The 17,227-nt window shown below is 53.1% G+C and overlaps 7 protein-coding genes across 7 annotated transcripts; 6 read left to right on the top strand and 1 right to left on the bottom strand.

The window, feature by feature from the left end:
- Window positions 1-2,649: 2,649 nt before the first annotated feature.
- Window positions 2,650-3,524, top strand: BO72DRAFT_473268 (uncharacterized protein; the record flags this gene model as incomplete). Its single annotated transcript, XM_040947192.1, has 2 exons — window positions 2,650-3,211; window positions 3,268-3,524. The coding sequence occupies 2 exons, from the start codon at window positions 2,650-2,652 to the stop codon at window positions 3,522-3,524; spliced, it is 819 nt and encodes a 272-aa protein (XP_040795419.1).
- A 551-nt stretch (window positions 3,525-4,075) lies between these two features.
- Window positions 4,076-5,055, bottom strand: BO72DRAFT_453689 (uncharacterized protein). The gene has a single exon (XM_040946042.1). It carries the CDS (start codon window positions 4,852-4,854, stop codon window positions 4,330-4,332), a length of 525 nt encoding a protein of 174 aa, XP_040795418.1. The 5' UTR covers window positions 4,855-5,055; the 3' UTR covers window positions 4,076-4,329.
- Window positions 5,056-7,082: 2,027 nt separating this feature from the next.
- Window positions 7,083-8,752, top strand: BO72DRAFT_453687 (MARVEL domain-containing protein). The gene is made up of 3 exons (XM_040946041.1): window positions 7,083-7,604; window positions 7,708-7,974; window positions 8,072-8,752. The coding sequence occupies exons 1-3, from the start codon at window positions 7,563-7,565 to the stop codon at window positions 8,285-8,287; spliced, it is 525 nt and encodes a 174-aa protein (XP_040795417.1). The 5' UTR covers window positions 7,083-7,562; the 3' UTR covers window positions 8,288-8,752.
- A 928-nt stretch (window positions 8,753-9,680) lies between these two features.
- Window positions 9,681-11,035, top strand: BO72DRAFT_453686 (AP-1 complex subunit sigma). The gene is made up of 5 exons (XM_040946040.1): window positions 9,681-9,768; window positions 9,826-9,859; window positions 9,931-10,048; window positions 10,156-10,430; window positions 10,762-11,035. Exons 1-5 carry the CDS (start codon window positions 9,758-9,760, stop codon window positions 10,792-10,794), a joined length of 471 nt encoding a protein of 156 aa, XP_040795416.1. The 5' UTR covers window positions 9,681-9,757; the 3' UTR covers window positions 10,795-11,035.
- Window positions 11,036-11,436: 401 nt separating this feature from the next.
- Window positions 11,437-12,824, top strand: BO72DRAFT_15532 (RNA polymerase III-inhibiting protein MAF1). The gene is made up of 2 exons (XM_040939264.1): window positions 11,437-11,611; window positions 11,693-12,824. Exons 1-2 carry the CDS (start codon window positions 11,606-11,608, stop codon window positions 12,665-12,667), a joined length of 981 nt encoding a protein of 326 aa, XP_040795415.1. The 5' UTR covers window positions 11,437-11,605; the 3' UTR covers window positions 12,668-12,824.
- Window positions 12,825-13,238: 414 nt separating this feature from the next.
- Window positions 13,239-15,870, top strand: BO72DRAFT_453684 (uncharacterized protein). Its single transcript, XM_040946039.1, has 3 exons — window positions 13,239-13,349; window positions 13,527-14,504; window positions 14,606-15,870. Exons 1-3 carry the CDS (start codon window positions 13,293-13,295, stop codon window positions 15,863-15,865), a joined length of 2,295 nt encoding a protein of 764 aa, XP_040795414.1. The 5' UTR covers window positions 13,239-13,292; the 3' UTR covers window positions 15,866-15,870.
- A 504-nt stretch (window positions 15,871-16,374) lies between these two features.
- BO72DRAFT_337114 (uncharacterized protein) lies at window positions 16,375-17,216 on the top strand (the record flags this gene model as incomplete). Its single annotated transcript, XM_040940562.1, has 2 exons — window positions 16,375-16,465; window positions 16,636-17,216. Coding segments are annotated over 2 exons (672 nt in total), but the record flags the coding sequence as incomplete, so codon positions are not given.
- Window positions 17,217-17,227: the final 11 nt, after the last annotated feature.

Genomic DNA, 17,227 nt, shown 5'->3' with positions numbered 1-17,227 from the left:
CTCGATGATTTACATTACGGTCCGAACAGATGTAAATCACTGTGATGACATAATAGTCGAAACTGACTCAACAATGGGAACGATCCCAACCGTGCTGTCTGCGCTACATAGCTGGGCTGAGATGGTCTAAATTGCCAGCAGAGACATTCTCAGAATCAATCTACACAACATTTCGGCCCTGTGTTTTGTGTAGAATGAAGCTGAGATTAATTCTGCAGCCAGATGTGATCACGGAATAGCCTCGGGGTACTTGCCTGCGGAACAACTTGTCTCGTAGTAAGTAATATTCCGAAGACCCTGGATGCTTTTTAGTGAGGGTCTGCAGCCACGAACTTACTAGTCAAGTTCCAAGGCTTTGAACACGGAGGTAGAAGCCCAGCGGATAGCCGAGCTTGGTTGGGTCTTGGCCGGCGAGTGTACTGTACATACAGTTGGACTTGGATGACAGCATGGCATTAAGTTAGAAATTACAGTAGTAGTATCGCTGCTCACCGAAACTGTGAGTGGTGCGAAGTCAAGGTTGAGGAGAATCAAACACCACCACCTCGGGTCTGACTGACGCTGTTGATCATTGGCAAAACTTGTCGGAGACGAAAGCGACTGAAGGACAGACGGACAGGACTTGGAGTGGTACCGAGCGTTAGGACGGAGTCGATGAGACTTTCACACTAGTTTCCCATCCACCCTGAGATTAAATTGTGACAATTTGATCAATTTGATCTAAACAGGTGGGCGGCCGCTACGGCAGGGTACTGGACCAAAACAGTAAGGCACAATTTGGTCCTGCGTGACAAGAATAGACTAGACTACACTACTACACTAAGCCGGACAACCGTGAGACCCTGAAACCGAAAAAATGATCGTTGTATCATTCATCACTAGCAGCATCATCGAGCCCGGCAAAATTACGGGCATTCCACAACGCTTTGGGTATCAGACCAGTTCCGGATTCAGGCAATCCTACCTTTCCTGTTGCGGAGGTGATGGAGATTTTCGGGGTTACACTCTTCCTCTCTTATATCATTCTGAGCTCTTTTCAAACTTCTCAAGGCTTTGTTTATCTCCGATCATCCTTTAATTGAATAGGTTATTGTCAGGTAAGCATAATCAAGGGGGGGAGAGAGAGGCGGGGGTAGTCCGAGATAATAATCCATTCGAGGTACTCCGTACAGTCCCAAAACCTTCGAAAAGATAGCAGAAAAATAAAAGGGAAAAAATGTTTGACTAGCTCGGGGCTCTTGTTGCAGTGGTGGCTGGATGATAAGGCAACTCATTGGCCCCTGAAGACAGGCTGAGGGAGCGGCGCCAGAGCCGAGAAATGTGGCCATTTGCCCTCAGTGACTGGCTATCGACTGTGACCCTGGGGCGGGATGACCCTACAGAATTACTGCTTTGGGTGCAGTTATGCGGGGACTGTGACCAGTTCATACCCTATTATATCAGTTATTATCAGTTAGATCCAGTTAGATCCAGTTAGATTCAATTGGCGTCTCCACTTCGACCATGGCCAAGAATACCTCCCAAGGGCCAGGGAGCAACCGGAAAGCCAGGCACCTCTTGAGGCCAACCCATGATCCGGGGCCCACACGCCTTGTTTCACGGGCAAGACACCTTAACAGTCTAGTCTAGCACTACTTAGTGGTCTAGCAAGTACGAAGTAGGGACTAGTTGATTCTCCTAAGGGAGGAGTCAGTCCCTAAAACTAAGTAATTCCTACCTAAATACGGAAGAGTGAAAGTCTCACGCTCTCTCAAGGACACCCAGGGCAAACAGAATAACAGTCGCCCTGAAGGGGAAATTCACCACCCCATTCATTCATCCATCCATCCATCCACCATCCATCACCACGGACCCTGCCTCCGCTTATATCGTCACACCCTGAATTTACCCCATTACTACTACTAACTAGTTACATCTAATAATCTAATAACACCGGCGATTTGTCTGCTCTCCTCATTCTTTTCCCTCTGTCCTCTGTCCTCTGTCCTCTGTCACCTTCCCTCCACCTTTCACAAACCCTCCCCCTCTCAAAAACAACCAACCTTCCCTGCGACGGACCACACCCCGTCCGTCTCCCTCATCATCTCCTCACCTCCTTCCTCGGGTTAACGCAGGCCCTGACGCCAGGGTCTGTTTGTTGCTTTTGAACGGCCGATCAAAGCTGACTCAGTCCTCTCCTTCACCTGCACCCATTAATCTGTCACGAGTCGCTTGACCAATCCTCGACTGACCAAATCTCTCATTCCTTTTCCTCAGCGCTGGCAAAAGAGAGTACCCTACGGTCGGCTTTAATTCTAGACTGGATTGCCAACCCAGCAGGACTTGGTAGCAGCAGGAGACCATAGAGGATTTACGAGGGATTTTAGTCTCGCGATTCGCGATCGGAAAACACCGAACTCCATTGTTGGTGGGATCACCCTTCCTGGTTACTTCGACCCATCGCGCGCAGTTTTGGCATGCTTTAGGGGCGTTCACCTCGGAACCATCGCGTGCCTCATTATCTGTCAGCATCGTCACTTCTGATTGTCGACTTGGTCACGAGCATGCTTGTCGCCCTTTCCGCGTCTGTTCGAATTATCTGCTTGGTCTTGTGACGTAGTTAGGCCACCTCTTTCTACGAGGACGTTGTCCGACCGTCGACGAGATCAAATGGCAGTCTTTGATGGAATCGGGTCTTTGCTACGACCCTGTCTCGCCATTTGGATGGTACTGGCGACCATCATCACCCCTGGAGCTTCTCAGTTCTGTTCATTCTGGAGTGGTAATTGTGTTGATGCGCTGGCACAAACCGCCGTCTCTTTTCAATTCCCTCCGCTTTTCACCGACAACCTCAACCTTTACTATGGATTTGATGCCAATGCGCGCGGAAAAGGTCAACAGCCCATGACCAAGGTCAGTTACTGGCTGAGCTATGGAGGCAACATCGACAATTCCATCATTATGGGCAACCACACCACCGAAATTGGCTTGCGGGTGGGAAATCTAACCGGCACACCTTCGGGGTCCAACAATGGGTGCGACGGCGTCTGGGGCCCGCAATGCTCCACCGACCTGAAGGCATTATTGACCGAGGCCCTCTACGGCCTCACGAGCAGTGGGGAATACTATACATTTCCACTGCAGACCGTCCTGAGCCAAATGCTTTTGAAGAGACCCCACCTCCCGAGTTGTTTCCCGCAGCTGTTCGACGTTGGTGGCATCCCTACCATGGGTATGTAATGCTGCTGCTCTGTCTGTTTGTATATCATCAACTAATCCCACGTGCAGCGTTCGTCCAAGAGACCGGTCCCGACCAGACTGCAACGTTCCAGACCGCCGGGTCGAGCAACAACCCGTGGAGGACATGGTTCCTCGACAACATGACGGCCCATGAGCAAGCTGCGCAGGTCGCAGTTGCCATTATTAGTCGTGCGCCTGCGTACGATGGTCTACTACCACAACAGAGTGGTGATGTGCAGGTGGAACTTGTTTGCACTCAGGCCCCCTCTTCCGGGAGCTCCTCATCACCAAGTAGCGGCTCTTGAGACCTCTGCATGTGGTTACTTGGTTCCTCTTCTAGGTTTTTGATGCCTGGAAACACTAAGGCATACAAACATCATCACGGCCTCTGTGCCCTATCTTTTATGACCGCTGCGCACGGTCATCCATTGCGCACAGTGTCCGCTCGCTCCGCCGAGCTGCATTATCATGGCAGTGTCGCGGCAGCTTACACCTGTTCACTCGACAAGCTTGAACCTTGCGACCTGGACATTCTATGGAAGGGGCACTAGGCAATATCGGGTGCCTACAACATGTCGACAAGCAGTGGTGTCGGATTGATATTGAGGACTACCCTCGAATAGCAGGGAAAGGCTGTCTGTCTGGGGCTGACGATAAGCCAGATTCATCGGCCAGCCTCTGCTGCGACCTTGATCATCACCAAATGTGCTTGTGCTGAGTATGTGGTGAATAGAGCGGCATGCTTGTAGGACGCTCCATTACTGAGACTGCGTTTGACCGGATCTGTGCCAGTTAGTCCAGGGAGTAGCCTCGTGTCGGCTTGCATCTTTAGCTGTGTTCTTGTCAAACCGCAGTAGCGGGCGCTATTTATTCGAAGCGCGAACTCTGAGCGACACAAATAATATACATCAACATGATTCATTAATATGTTAGATAACTGAAGTCGGAATCGCACCCCTATAATCCCCAAAGCTCCCAACACCAAGATCCATATCCTGTACATATGTCATATGCAATCACCCGCCTTGAATCACCTTCACCTCCTGCCCCCCTCCCTAGCAACAATCTCATAGCCAACCTAACCACAAACCCCCCAAGCACCGCTGAACTCTACAAAGTAGGCCACCCCATCTCAATCCCCTGCAACTCCCCCGGCCCGCGAAAATCCTCCAGGATATCCGCCTGCTCACTGAGCATCACCCGATCCGTCTGACAGCCGACCCGCGCCAAACCCCGCCAGCGCTCCAAATCCTCCGGGTTCCGCTTATCCCCCTTGGCCTCCTCATTGCGCTCCCAATGGCCCTTGGAGAACGCGATCAGCGTCGTGATCTTTCGGTTGGGGATATCGAACACCAGCGAGCAGATGGTGCCCGTCTCCTCGAGCCAGTTGCACTGCCACAGCTCCCCCGGCCGGATGCACTGGTACGTCGCGGTCTGGAAGTTCCGGCGGCCCGCCATGGGCCCCCCGTGGATGGCGTAGACGATCCGGTCCTCGTTGTAGAACCACATCTCGTAGCGCCATTTCTCCGGGTTGCCCGCGGCGTCCTGCGCCGCGTAGTCGTAGATGAGGTGGCGGTCGCGCAGGTCGGTTGTGAAGTGCGTGGTTGTGGTGGGGGTGGCTGGGAGGGCGGGCATTTTTTCTGTTGGTTGAGGTTGCGTGGTTGGTACTAGGTAGGTTTCGTTTGGGTATGGTATGTGTCGAGGTTGTTGGTGTGTGGTTTGGTGTATGGGTTGGGTGCGCGTGGATTGATGAGGGAGGAGACTGAGCAGGGATCTTTGGGTCTATATATATCTACGATTTTTACCTTGGTGTTTTCGAGATTGGATGGTTCTGGCATTGTAGAACTGGAGTGCCGTGGAATCTTCGGACTCTCTATCGGGTCTTGTACATATGTCACGCTCTCGTGTGCTCGGCTTTTCGTCTCGGGATGAGCGTGTCGGATGAGGCGGGATGGGGTGGGATGATGTCATTTCCTGGGTTTATGGTCTGTAGGGCTGGCTGGCTGGGTGCTATGGGGCCTTCTTGAAGGGGTGGTGGTATGCCTATTACCTACGGTGTACCGTACCGTTGACGACGTTGTAGTGGGGATTGGATGGGATGGGATGGGTTTACTCGGTTGGGGTGAGCGGCAGTTTCGGCCGGGTTGTGCCTAGGCTGGAGGGTTTGCCTAGGTTCGGTGGTGGTGGGTATGGTTTTAGGATGTGTTCGTGAGGTGCTGTGGATGGTGCTGGTAGTTGATGATTGCTGTTTAGGTGCAGTTTTCCATGTCTATGTGTACTACTACTATTCTTGGTTGGGTTGGGTGATTTGTGCTCTATGTGGCTGGAGATCTGGTAGAGTTGGGGTTCGGCCGAACCGTTGCATGATTTGCAGTCTTTCGCTATCGCATCCAACTGTACGGCACATATGTAGCATGAATGGGTTCTAATTGTTGCTGGTAATGGAGAAGGACGCCTCAATTCCCGGCCCTCTGCTTCATAATCGCTGAAGCTTTGAAGCTACTACGTACGTAGTGCGCACCCACGTGGTGTTGTTGCAGGCAAAGAGCCAAGATGGTCCAGGCGCTGCCGCTCGGCGCCTTATGCGGGGCGAATTGCTCGCTAAACTTCTACCGTCAACGCCGTCGATCTTGCCAAGCAAGTAGTCTCATGAGCCAAATTGGCTTTCCCTCTATGGTAAAGTTGTTCCTGCAGATTTGCTGGCCCTCCATGGTCTGTGTGTGGCTCGAGGATGGTCAGCTGCAAAAGCGAACCTTGGTTTCTTTTCGCCTATTGTTGGAGTTGTCAGCGCTTAAGGGTCTCAGACCACACAGTGGCGATGGCTGGATTGCAGCGGGATGCTGTTGGGTTTTACTACAGTAGTAGGTCGGGTTGCTAGATCATCTATTTTCCAGGGGCAAGGCATGCTATATATATGTATGAGGCTCGAGGTTATGCTGATTGCAGCTGCGATCATGGCATATTTATGGATATATTCGTGTGTGCATCGCTACAGCACTGGAAATCGGCAGCGACTGATCTCGTCCTACGCTCTGACCCGCTTTGCTTGACGATCATCAGTCATTCCGATACTCGATGAACGAGAGATTGGATTTCGATAGAGACAAGATAAATGTTCGAAAATTATACAGCCTCTATCAATGCTCTTGAACTAGCACTGGGTATATTTCTGTATGACTACTAGGGGTTGGTGGAACCAGTCCACAGACCGGAGCGATCGATCAGAGCACTCGGCGGCGCTTGCAGTCATCGAAGGATTCCAGATCGGGCTGGACCTCGTCGAATCTGCGACTGTGGACACGCGATAATACCACTGGCGCTTACTGCCGTAAACCGCTCGGAGAAACAGTCTGTGGCTTTCCAGAGAGCTTAAGTATGGGGCTTCTGGTATAGTTTGGGACCAACGAGTCATTGACCAGACAAGGCGATCAATGCTCCAATACTGCCTGCGTCACTCATGGGACTAGAACTCACCTAGCTCAATGGAAAGTCAACGTACCAGTCCATAGCTAAAGCATTACTGCAACATTTAAAGTTTGCAGTTCCACTGGGGAGGGAAGACCCCAAGCTCATGAGAGAGGGATCGGGATCGAATCATAAGCGAAGCTGGACCGACGTAGCTGAACGCCGTCATGTGTGACGGCATCAACGTTTCATATCGGATGAGGGCGGAAAATATGATGGGCTTGACAACGGTTGATTGCATGAGAGCTGCCGGTCGACTTGCTGTGGTGTGTCGAATGGTAAGTGAGCCCTGACCATCTGTGACCATTGGAAAATGCAGGGAGAGCTAATTATACTGCTGCAGAAGCGCCCGACTGCGGACAAGACTTTTGGGTATTATACATAAGAGATTTCAAGACATTGAGTCGAGAGACTTTTTTCCATTTGCACATAAGAGTATAGAATTTTTCTCCTTCGCTTCCCCCACTATCGATACTACTTCACACCTAGCGACGTTGGATACTTCCTCGGGAGTGGTTGAATAAGCGATTTGAACCGAAGTGTGTGGTGGTGATTTCATCTCATGATCTTCTCCCCCCCTCCCCGCTACCTGCATGACGTAGCAAACACAGCATAATCGTCATCGTCGCCCGTCCGAACATTCCGCACTTAAGCAACTATCCCCTCCCACTATCTGAAGATCCACCCTCAGCTTTATTAGACGGATCAGAAGTCCGCTGAAACACGATCGATATCTTCTCGAAGCTCAAGTCACTGTTGCCCGGGGCATCCTTATCGCTGTCTCACCCATTCCAGGACGGACTAGCCTATCAGATCAACCGGAGGATCTATACAACCCGTTTTTATACCTTCACAGCTTTAGAACTTACCCATTCAAAATGGTCGGAAAGGCTATCCCGCTCGGCCTCAGGCTCTGGGAGGTATGTGGCACACTCCATAGATGGCACCTTCGTCAATACCACCAGCATTTCGTGCAGAAGCACTGCAGCAGCGAAAGACTAACAGCGAGATGCTGGAATATAGTTCCTTTGGACTCTCCTCGTCATGGCCCTGATTGGTAACATGATCGCCGAAGCATTTGCAGGCAACCCTGCCACCGTCAACTATGCCATGTTCGTTTCGGCATTCTCGATGTTCACCCTCTTTTACACTATCCCCGCAACGCTTAACCCCGACTGGGCCATCCACCCTATCTTCCTGATCGCTATCGATACTCTCAATGCGATCTTCTTCTTGACAGCTGGTATTGCTCTGGCCGCCAAGCTGGAATGCCACAGCTGCAGCAACGACGTATGTAACCCCGAAGTGGAGCCGCAAGCCCTACATATAGGCCACTCCCAGGACAACAGGAACCCTTGAAACATATGCTGACTCTACTATGACACAGAGCTACACTCTCAACAATGAGATCACCAATGGTTCGAACAACCGCGGAAAGCGCTGCCGTGAGGCTCAGGCTTCCACCGCATTCCTCTGGTTCGCCTGGGTCGGCTATACCGTCTCCTTGGTCTTCTCGATCATGGGCTCGCGCTCCGCTGGTGTCAACCTCCGTGGACGCACTGGCCCCGCCCGTGGTGCTCGCCCCAGCATGGCGCAGGTCTAAGCGTGCGTCAAATATGTCCGTCGAGCCTGAACGGAGTCAACACACTGCTCCACCAGTGTTTCTCTCCCCAGGCGGCGGAAAAGCTCTGGACATACAAGACCACGGGTTATAATGCAAAGGGACAAACAAAAGCTAAAATGAAACGGTGAAAGAGAAATGACTTATGACTCTCAAAAGACGAAAACGTATGGGACGCAGTATGGGCCATGACGCCACACTCAAGGATGACAGTCAGAGTACCTAATCTGATGTCTCTCTGATGGCCGGGTGTTGGCTGATGAGATTCGAATATTCGACCGTTTGAAATCGTAATTATACTGGGATTTATTTTTGGATTCTGTTAATGGTTGGGGCTTGGGAATGATACGGGGCTATAATCGCTAGGCTGGATTGGGTGGAGTTGACAAATCTTTATCTTCTTTTGATGTCTATCTGTTTTACTATGTGACCGATAGTATGTAATACTTGGATCTAATATTGTGTGATTTTTATCTCTTTGTAATTGATGCCTGATTTTACAGGACAGTTTGGTAGATGCTCTAGCTTCTATATATATATGTAAGCAAAGAGGGTATAGTAGATGATTACTCTAGCATGTCTAAAAAGTCCTATGGTGGTTAGCAGATTCTGTATACGCTATAATCATAATCTAGGTAATTCTATTATCCGCCAGCGCTATCGTACTGTGATGGGGGATTGGCTGTGTAGTAAGACGAGATGGGTGGTCAAATAATCCACATTTGCTATAGCTAGCAGCTTTCTTTACCACTAGTGACCTTTTGAATCTTTTATATGTAGCATGATATAAATTATCACTGTCAAAGTTAAGTGGCTAGATTACTTCATCCCTGATCATTTAAGTGTTATCTTAGATTCCTACAACGTAGTGACAGAGACCAATTTTTACAGTGTTATTAATCGAGATTGTATTGATTATTAGTAGGTAGTCATGATGACGATACAGTATCTGGGGAGCCTTAAGTGTCTAGGGTATAGGCTCCCTACTTGCTTCATAAACACAATTTAACCAATCAGCCTAAGACAATACACAATTGTGTTATTACTCCGTATATCATGCTATCAGCTGAGATCCTGTCTTCCACCAACTGATTCCCAATGGTGAAAGAGTCTCGATTGGGGAGGGAGCTGGCTCGGGTCGATTGATGCATGCATCGTGGACCAAGTCAGCCATCGCTCAATAGTGTCTCAATAGCAAATCACCCTGTCATTTGATGTATTGTCTTCTATCTATTCGAGAGTGTCTACTGTGAATACCTCGAGCAGTCACAACAATGAGGGCAAGCAAGCAACGGCGGGGCACCGGTGCGGCCCGTGCAAGAATTTCTCCAGAGGCGGCGGAATCTCCCTCTACCTTCCACCTCCTCGTGGCCTTTCTTACCCCGATCTCAGCTCCTCTTCTCTTCCCCCCCCATACCTCCTCCCAACCTCAACTTCTCAATCTAAAGAACAATGGCAATCCAGTGAGATTGAACCAAGTCGTTTCTCTTCGGAAAGGCCGCTAACCATGTCCCCCCCAGCTACCTGATCCTCCTGTCGCGGCAAGGCAAAGTGGTTCGTGGCCCACCCAACTTTTGACCTGGCTGGAATCGCGGACTAATCGAAACAAATTTCCCACTCCCCAGCGCCTTGCCAAATGGTTCACAACTCTCTCCCCCAAGGAGAAGGCCAAGATCATCAAGGATGTGACCCAGCTGGTTCTGTCGCGTCGCACCCGCATGTGCAATTTCCTCGAATACAAAGGTTTGTCGTCATCGCATCCAAGCTCCCCCTCCTTTTTTCCCAGCCACACCACCCCGCAGCTCCGAATTCTGACCTGGGGACTTCGTCTCTCTCTTTCCTCTCAACAGACACCAAAGTCGTCTACCGTCGCTATGCCTCCCTTTTCTTTATCGCCGGCTGCGCATCTACCGATAACGAGTTGATCACCCTCGAGGTCGTGCACCGCTACGTCGAGCAGATGGACAAGTACTACGGCAATGTCTGTGAACTGGACATCATCTTCAACTTCCAGAAAGCATACTTCATCCTGGACGAGCTGCTGCTAGCAGGCGAGATGCAGGAGAGTAGCAAGAAGAATGTTCTCCGGTGTATCAGCCAACAGGACAGCTTGGAAGACATGGAGGTACGTTGATGCTTGTGTTCTGGTTTTCATCCCTGTCCCCTTTCCCATCGGGCGGGGAATTGAGAAGGAGATGTAGAGCTGGAAGGTATCATAACCTTTCAGCTTCATCTCATGAAACCTGCTCTGCAGTCATGATCGTCTTCAATCCGTTCCCCGATCCCGGTGCTCCTTTTCGCTAAGCCATGCCACAATTCGGGTTGCCCATCGCCGTGGCATCCTCTCTTCCTATTCATACCCCCTTGCAAAATCCCACACTCGCCCTCTTGTTTCCGCTACATTGGTCTCTCACTCCAGGTCGCCATCTCTTATGCATGCTAATACCCCCCCTCAGGTCGAGGAAGATGTGGTTACGAAGATCATGTAGCAGCTTCTCAGGCAGTCAAGCGTTTCCGTGTTTCTCTTGTTTGGGATAATCATGATTTTCTGGGCCCTGGGGGCCAGCTCTGTTGGCGTTGGACGTACTATAGGCGTTGTGTTCTACTGTTGCGACCTGTTTCCTTGTCTTTTTTTTTTCCATTTTTTCCGACTAATTTAATACCACCCAATTGACACTTCTGTGCTCGTCTTTCAGGAATCCAAGGAAGTGCTCGGCCACCTTTCCCAAGAAGGGTTGATCTGAAAGACAGGCAAGTCGAGCAAGTCTGGTTTGGCCAGCCTGGGGCAATCCGTGGTTCAGCCGCAAGACCCGTGAGGAAAGTGCGTGATATCACTGGCCGCACTGCCTCCTCCACGTGACCGGGGCCTTCCCCCTCCGGGGAACAACGCGACACCCCGGCCAGGCGATCCCCCCCCCAAGTGCCGTATCATTGCGACACCTCTCATCCCCCATTCCTCCATCTCTTTCGTTATTTCATCTTTTCTCCACGGCTATGCCAATTTGGCCTACAATTTCTGCCTATTAATCGCCAGATTTTCCACTTCACACCCTGCCAGCGTAGCTTGGGTACCACCTGCCAGCTCACTGCCCTTATCGCTGCTTGCGTGACGTCTCAGGAGACAAAGAACCAACCAACAAACGCATCGTGATTCCGAATAGTTGAGGAATTCACCTTCTTTATACTGTCGCAATCGGTGCTCTTCAGTCACACTGATAATCCATTCTCTCTCTTTCTATCCCATCGCCTTTTATCGTGATTCTTATCTACGTCATCCGCTCACCGCATATCTGGCCCCAGATGAAGGTACGACAGTGGTGCCTGCCGTGCCATGCAACACGCTCGCTACGGAATGTTGGTCGCTAACCAAGCTCTCTGTCTGAATAGTTCCTTCCTTTGCCCGAACTTGAGGACGTGACGAGCTCGCTGAATTTCGACACCGCCGACTGTCATATCGTTGGTGGCTGTGACCTATATACCACCAAGGCCGCCCGAGCGGATCGGAAGTTGTACAGGAATATTGAGCAATCTTTGGAGTCCCAATATGAATCCGTGCTTCGCCTGTCGGCTTCGCTGTCGCCGCCGAATGCATCCGACGCGGCCGCGTCGCTCAATCTGTCCCGCTCCAGTCCCTTTGGCCCCCTGAGCGATCACTCCAGCCGTCGAACCTTTGCATACTTGATCGCAACATTAAATGCCAGCCATCCCGATTACGACTTCTCACATGTATTGCGCCCGTCTGATTTCCACCGCGAGCGCAATCTCAAGAGGGTCATGAACACGATCGACTCCACATTGTTCAACTTGCGACCGCGCGAAGCCATTGACCTGACACCCCCATCGCCTGTGACCGTCTCTGGATCATACAACGCGGGTGCATCTGCTACATGGGGACCGAAAATGTGGGGAGTCATTAATGAGCATATGTCGCTGAAAGAGTGCTCATTGTATTCTTACTCGCCGGAGGAGGATCCGTCGGACGCCGATGACGGAGCGATCTGGAGTCTCCACTATTTCTTCTTCAACCGGCTTCGCAAGCGGGTCTGCTATCTTTATCTCCGAGCTATCCCGATCCTGAGTCATACTCCCAGTGAGGGAGTGGCTACGCCTACGACGAAGCGCACATATGATGACGGATACTTGACCCCCGAACTCAGCTCTAGCAAGCGGGCTCGCTATTGGCTGGGCGAAGGCGTCGAGCTCGACAGTGAAAGTGACGAGGAGGATCTTTCGAAGTCGCATCATGCTGGAGACGAGTACGATCCATATGTGCTCAGTGACGAGGAGTTCCGATCCCGGTCCGGTAGTAAAGGGACCGTTCGGGCGATGAGCGAGGAAATCGCCGACTCGATGGAAGTCTGATTGTGCTTTGCTGATTTTGACCGCACTTCCGCAGCCTTTTGCGCTGCTTCTGATTCTTCAACCTTGAACATGTTCGGCTTGCCACTCGATTCTCTTCCACTATGTTCGGCCAATCGCGTTCTGTGTGTTTCGGCGTTTGTTTTGTTACTGCATTCAACCTGCATTTACATAGGCTAGGGGCGTTATAACTGGCGAAGGAACGGATTTGGCCCCTAATTTCTTGCGAACGGCCGTTATGATGATGACAACGATCAGGCACTGCGTGGCCCGGCGCGGCGCGAAGGGCAGGCTCCACGCCGGCATTCCTATGGTCTTAATGTTCAGTTCGTGTATCTAATATAAATTGACTTGCGTTGACGGGAGAGTTTTTGTCTGGTTGTATTCTGTGGTGTGAGTATGAGTTACGAACAGGGATCAAATCGGTCTTCACCAAGAACTTGTAACTTATAGTTAGTACAGTCGATGCTTAGACTGTAGAATGAACGGCAGCCCGACCCCAAGTGGTCCGTGCGCGGGCAAGCTGTCCGTTCCGAACAACATTCATCATGTCCACTATCATTCTCGTCCTTCCCTCCCTTCGATACCTACACCCACACTCCTCTCCAGACCCATCCTGTGCTCCATCATGGCTGACGACGAGGAGCGCATCAAAGCTGAAAAGCTGGCGGCCGCCAAGAAAAGGGTATGTTATGTGCTCCTTGCGAAATCATCAACGACGGCCGTTCTCCGCGGAGGATGTGGTCCCCGTCCAACCGCGCCCGCAGTTCATGTCTAGACCAACCCCCCTAACGATCGGTCTACTACAATTTGACTTTGTGGATACCATTAATATGTGCTGATTCTTTTGGGTCGGGAATAGGTCGCGCAGCTACAGAAGCAGAAGAAAAAAGCCAACAAGAAAGCTGCGGGCAGCTCCGATTCTTCGAAAGCCGCGGCGCCCGAGACCCCTGCCGCCGCCGCCGCTGCTGAACCCTCGCCGGCTGATGATGCTGTACCGACGCCGGTGATAGCATCGGATACCCCAGTGGTGGTGGCAGAGGGAGCAGAAGTGCAGTCTGTTGGTGATACCGCCGGCGCCGCCGTCGACGCTGCTGCTACACCTGTTGAGATTGGGGGAGTACCTCAACCTGAGGTAGAAGTAGAAGCAGTAGCTGCGGAGACGTTACCCGCGACCGAGGAATCAGAACAGCCTACCACTACGACTGAAGAACCGAAGGAACCCACACCAGAGGAGCAGGAGGAGACAAAAGAGGCAGCAGCAGAACACGAAGATGGAGGCGTAGCACCGCAACCCGAAGAACAACCGCCCGCCGCCGCAGAATCCCCCCAAGCATCCCCCACCGCCACCGAACCCATGCCCGACGCGCCCATTACGATGTCGCCGGATAGCGAAGAAGCGCCGGCCTCTGTGCCCGGCACGACCCGACTCGACGGCCCGCCGACTCGTCCCGCCGGCCACGGACGCCAGCCTTCGTTGTCGATTCAGTCGAAGATGCGGTCGTCGTCCTTCCGGAAGGGGTCGGTCTCGCAGGGTTCGCTGTCGCCGTCGCCGTCCGCGCCTGTTGGAGGAGGCGGGGGCATGCTCAAGTCGCCTTCGTTGCCGCCTTTGAGTGCGGATGGCGAGGCGGTGCAGGAGGTGTACCGGAAGCAGTCGGCGCGGATTGAGGAGCTGGAGCGGGAGAATAAACGGTTGGAGAAGGAGCGGGAGGAGGCGACGGGCCGGTGGAAGAAGTCAGAGGATCAGCTGGAGGATCTGCGGGAGGCGAGTGTGGATGCTGAGGAGTTGAAGGAGAAGTTGGGGAGGGCGGAGGAGAAGGCCGCGGAGATTGAGGAGTTGGTGAGTTACTTTTCTTTTCTTTTTTCCTTCTCTGGTTCATGGTAGTCGGACTGGGATTTGAATCGATCGAGGCTAATTATGTGGGGGGTGTGTCTACTTAGAAAGCGGAGATTGCTTCGCTACAGAGACAGAACTCGCACCTGCAAACGCGAACGCACCGCAACAACGCCAGTGTGTCCGCCCCGGGACAGTCCGAGTCGCCGCCGGCAGATCTGGTGAAACAACTCGAGTCGAAGGCCGCAACGATCGAGGCGATGGAGCTGGAGATCTCGAACCTGCGCGCGCAGCTTTCGTCGCAGACGACCTCGAGCAGCGCGCATGAGGCCCAGATCGCGGCGCTGGAGGAGAAGCTCGCGACCGGTGAGACCGCGCTGGAGAAGTCTCAGCGCGAGCTGGCGGACACCAAGGCGGCATTGACTCGTGCCTCGGAGAAGGCGGTCAAAGAGGGCGTCGACAAGACTTCCAGCGAGACTCTGATCAAGAGCCTCCAACGGGAGGTGGAAGAGCTGAAGCAGGAAAAGGCCGACGCGGAGAAGAAGATCGAGACCCTGGAGAAGAAGCTCGAAGCCATGGGCAACCTGCACCGCGAATCTGAATCCCGTCATCAAGCACGACTGCGCGAGAGCGAGAAGGTGGAGAAGGAGGCCGCGGTCCTGCGCAAGCGACTCGCGACCGTGGAGAACGAGAACCTCCGCCTGAAGGAGGAGCAGGAGACCCTTCGCAAGCGCGAGGCCGGCGGGGCCGATGACGATGCTCTCGACGAACTCGAGGACGAGGAACGCTCTCGGCTGCAGCGGCGGATCCGCGACCTGGAAGGTGAGGTCTTCGATCTTCGCCGCGGTGTATGGCAGGAGAAGCGCGAGGAGCTCGCCGGCGGAGCCGATTATCACCCCTCTTTCAGCGGGGACCCCGACTCAGCGACGGCTGCGGCGGCGAATACCTTTGACGACGTCGACCTGATCGGCGGCTCATCTGCCGACCACGCTCGCCGCCGCAGCATGGCCCAGAGCAAATCCCACGGGCAGCACTCATCCTTCTCGACTGTGCTTAGCAGTGGGATCGCCGCGTTCACGGGCGGGAACACTTTCTACGGGAACCGAGGCCGCGCCTCGTCGAACCAGCAGCCCGCTGGCACACGGGGTAGCTTGGAGCTTCTGTCGGAAGAGAACCTCGATGATGAATTCGACGAGGCGGAGTTTGCGCGTGCGCAGGCAGAAGAGGAAGCTCGCAAGCGGGTGGAATGGGTGCGCGAGATTAAGAGGAAGCTCAGGGACTGGCATGGTTGGCGGTTGGATTTGGTGGACAGTCGGGCTGGTGCTGAGGGCGCCGGCGTCGGGATGGGAGAGATTTTCGAGATTTAAAGAGGTCTACGTGCAGATACATGCAGACTATCGATTATACCATTGTGTTACTTTTGTTGATGGCTTACCACATTGCCAGTAAGAGTTAAGAGTGGGAGGGTAGCTATTAGAGCGAGCTGGAAGTAGTGAGTGTACGAGTACTCCGTACGGAGTACTTTGTAGATATTTGGGAGTAACCCTTTCCAGTAAGGTGATTTAATGCGTGTTATCGATAAGCGCGGCGGTGGTGCTCCACGCAGGATTGCGGAGTTGCACCGCGCAATTCGGCCTACTTGGCCTTTCTTCCATCATCTTTCCCCATTTCATTGTTTCGTCCCTCCTTTCCCCCCCTCTCTTCCCGACTTTTCATAACAGCCATCTGCCCTGGAGAGCGAAGGGCTTGGTTCCACTGTCGCTCTCGTTTTGCTCTTGGTGTCTGCTGAATTAATGCCTTAACCGGGTACCCTTCGCCCTTGTTTGTCCATTGACGGGAGTGTGTGTGTGTGTCTCCGACACGGCAACTTTTCGTGATGAATGGGTTCGGCGATCACGGCCTCAATGAGGATGCTTTCAGCGAGAAGTCTCAGCTGCAGGGCGGCTTGAAGACGTTCGATGCTTTTCGTGAGTTGTCACTGTCTGATTCAGCTTGTCCCCATAAACCAGATACCCGTGGAGCTAGCTAGCCAGCCAGCCATCCAGCGACCCCATGCGCAACCCCCCATCTCCAAATCACCCATTCACATCCACACACAAACACAACCACTAACTCAAACCCCCCTCCCGCCTCACAGCCAAAACCAAAACCTCATACACGGCCCCCTCCCGCCGCGGCGGCCAATGGACGGTCCTGATCCTCCTCATCTGCACGGTGTTTTCCGTGTCGGAGTTCCGAACCTGGCTCCGGGGCACGGAAACCCACCAATTCAGCGTGGAGAAGGGGGTGTCGCACGACCTGCAGCTGAACCTGGATATCGTCGTGCGCATGCCCTGCGACACGCTGCACGTCAACATCCAAGACGCCTCGGGCGACCGCATCCTGGCCGGGGAGCTGCTGCAGCGCGAGCGCACCAGCTGGCAGCTGTGGACGGACAAGCGTAACCGCGCGTCCGCGCACGAGTACCAGACGCTGAGCCAGGAGGAGCCCGACCGGCTGGCGGCGCAGGAGGCGGACGCGCACGTCCACCACGTGCTGGGCGAGGTGCGCCGCAATCCCCGGAGAAAGTTTCCCAAGGGCCCGCGCCTGCGGAAGGGGGACAGCGTCGACTCGTGTCGGATCTTCGGCAGTCTGGAGGGGAATAAAGTGCAGGGGGATTTCCACATCACGGCGCGCGGCCACGGGTATCATGATGCGCAGGGGGCGCATTTGGATCATAATGGTGCGTG

This window comes from Aspergillus fijiensis, assembly GCF_003184825.1.
Source record: "Aspergillus fijiensis CBS 313.89 unplaced genomic scaffold BO72scaffold_102, whole genome shotgun sequence".
NCBI classification, from domain to species: Eukaryota; Fungi; Ascomycota; class Eurotiomycetes; order Eurotiales; family Aspergillaceae; genus Aspergillus; species Aspergillus fijiensis.
Note: the sequence above shows the minus strand (reverse complement) of the source record. Positions and strands in the feature narration are given on the sequence as shown.

Excerpts from the sequence above, each read along its gene's own strand:
- BO72DRAFT_453689 (XM_040946042.1), bottom strand. The coding sequence starts at position 4,854 with ATGCCCGCCCTCCCAGCCACCCCCACCACAACCACGCACTTCACAACC.
- BO72DRAFT_453687 (XM_040946041.1), top strand. The coding sequence starts at position 7,563 with ATGGTCGGAAAGGCTATCCCGCTCGGCCTCAGGCTCTGGGAG. Across the intron at positions 7,605-7,707 it reads TCGGCCTCAGGCTCTGGGAG|TTCCTTTGGACTCTCCTCGT; the intron begins GTATGTGGCACA and ends GCTGGAATATAG. Across the intron at positions 7,975-8,071 it reads GCCACAGCTGCAGCAACGAC|AGCTACACTCTCAACAATGA; the intron begins GTATGTAACCCC and ends ACTATGACACAG.
- BO72DRAFT_453686 (XM_040946040.1), top strand. Across the intron at positions 10,049-10,155 it reads CAATTTCCTCGAATACAAAG|ACACCAAAGTCGTCTACCGT; the intron begins GTTTGTCGTCAT and ends TCCTCTCAACAG. Across the intron at positions 10,431-10,761 it reads ACAGCTTGGAAGACATGGAG|GTCGAGGAAGATGTGGTTAC; the intron begins GTACGTTGATGC and ends ACCCCCCCTCAG.
- BO72DRAFT_453684 (XM_040946039.1), top strand. The coding sequence starts at position 13,293 with ATGGCTGACGACGAGGAGCGCATCAAAGCTGAAAAGCTGGCGGCCGCC. Across the intron at positions 13,350-13,526 it reads TGGCGGCCGCCAAGAAAAGG|GTCGCGCAGCTACAGAAGCA; the intron begins GTATGTTATGTG and ends GGTCGGGAATAG. Across the intron at positions 14,505-14,605 it reads CCGCGGAGATTGAGGAGTTG|AAAGCGGAGATTGCTTCGCT; the intron begins GTGAGTTACTTT and ends GTGTCTACTTAG.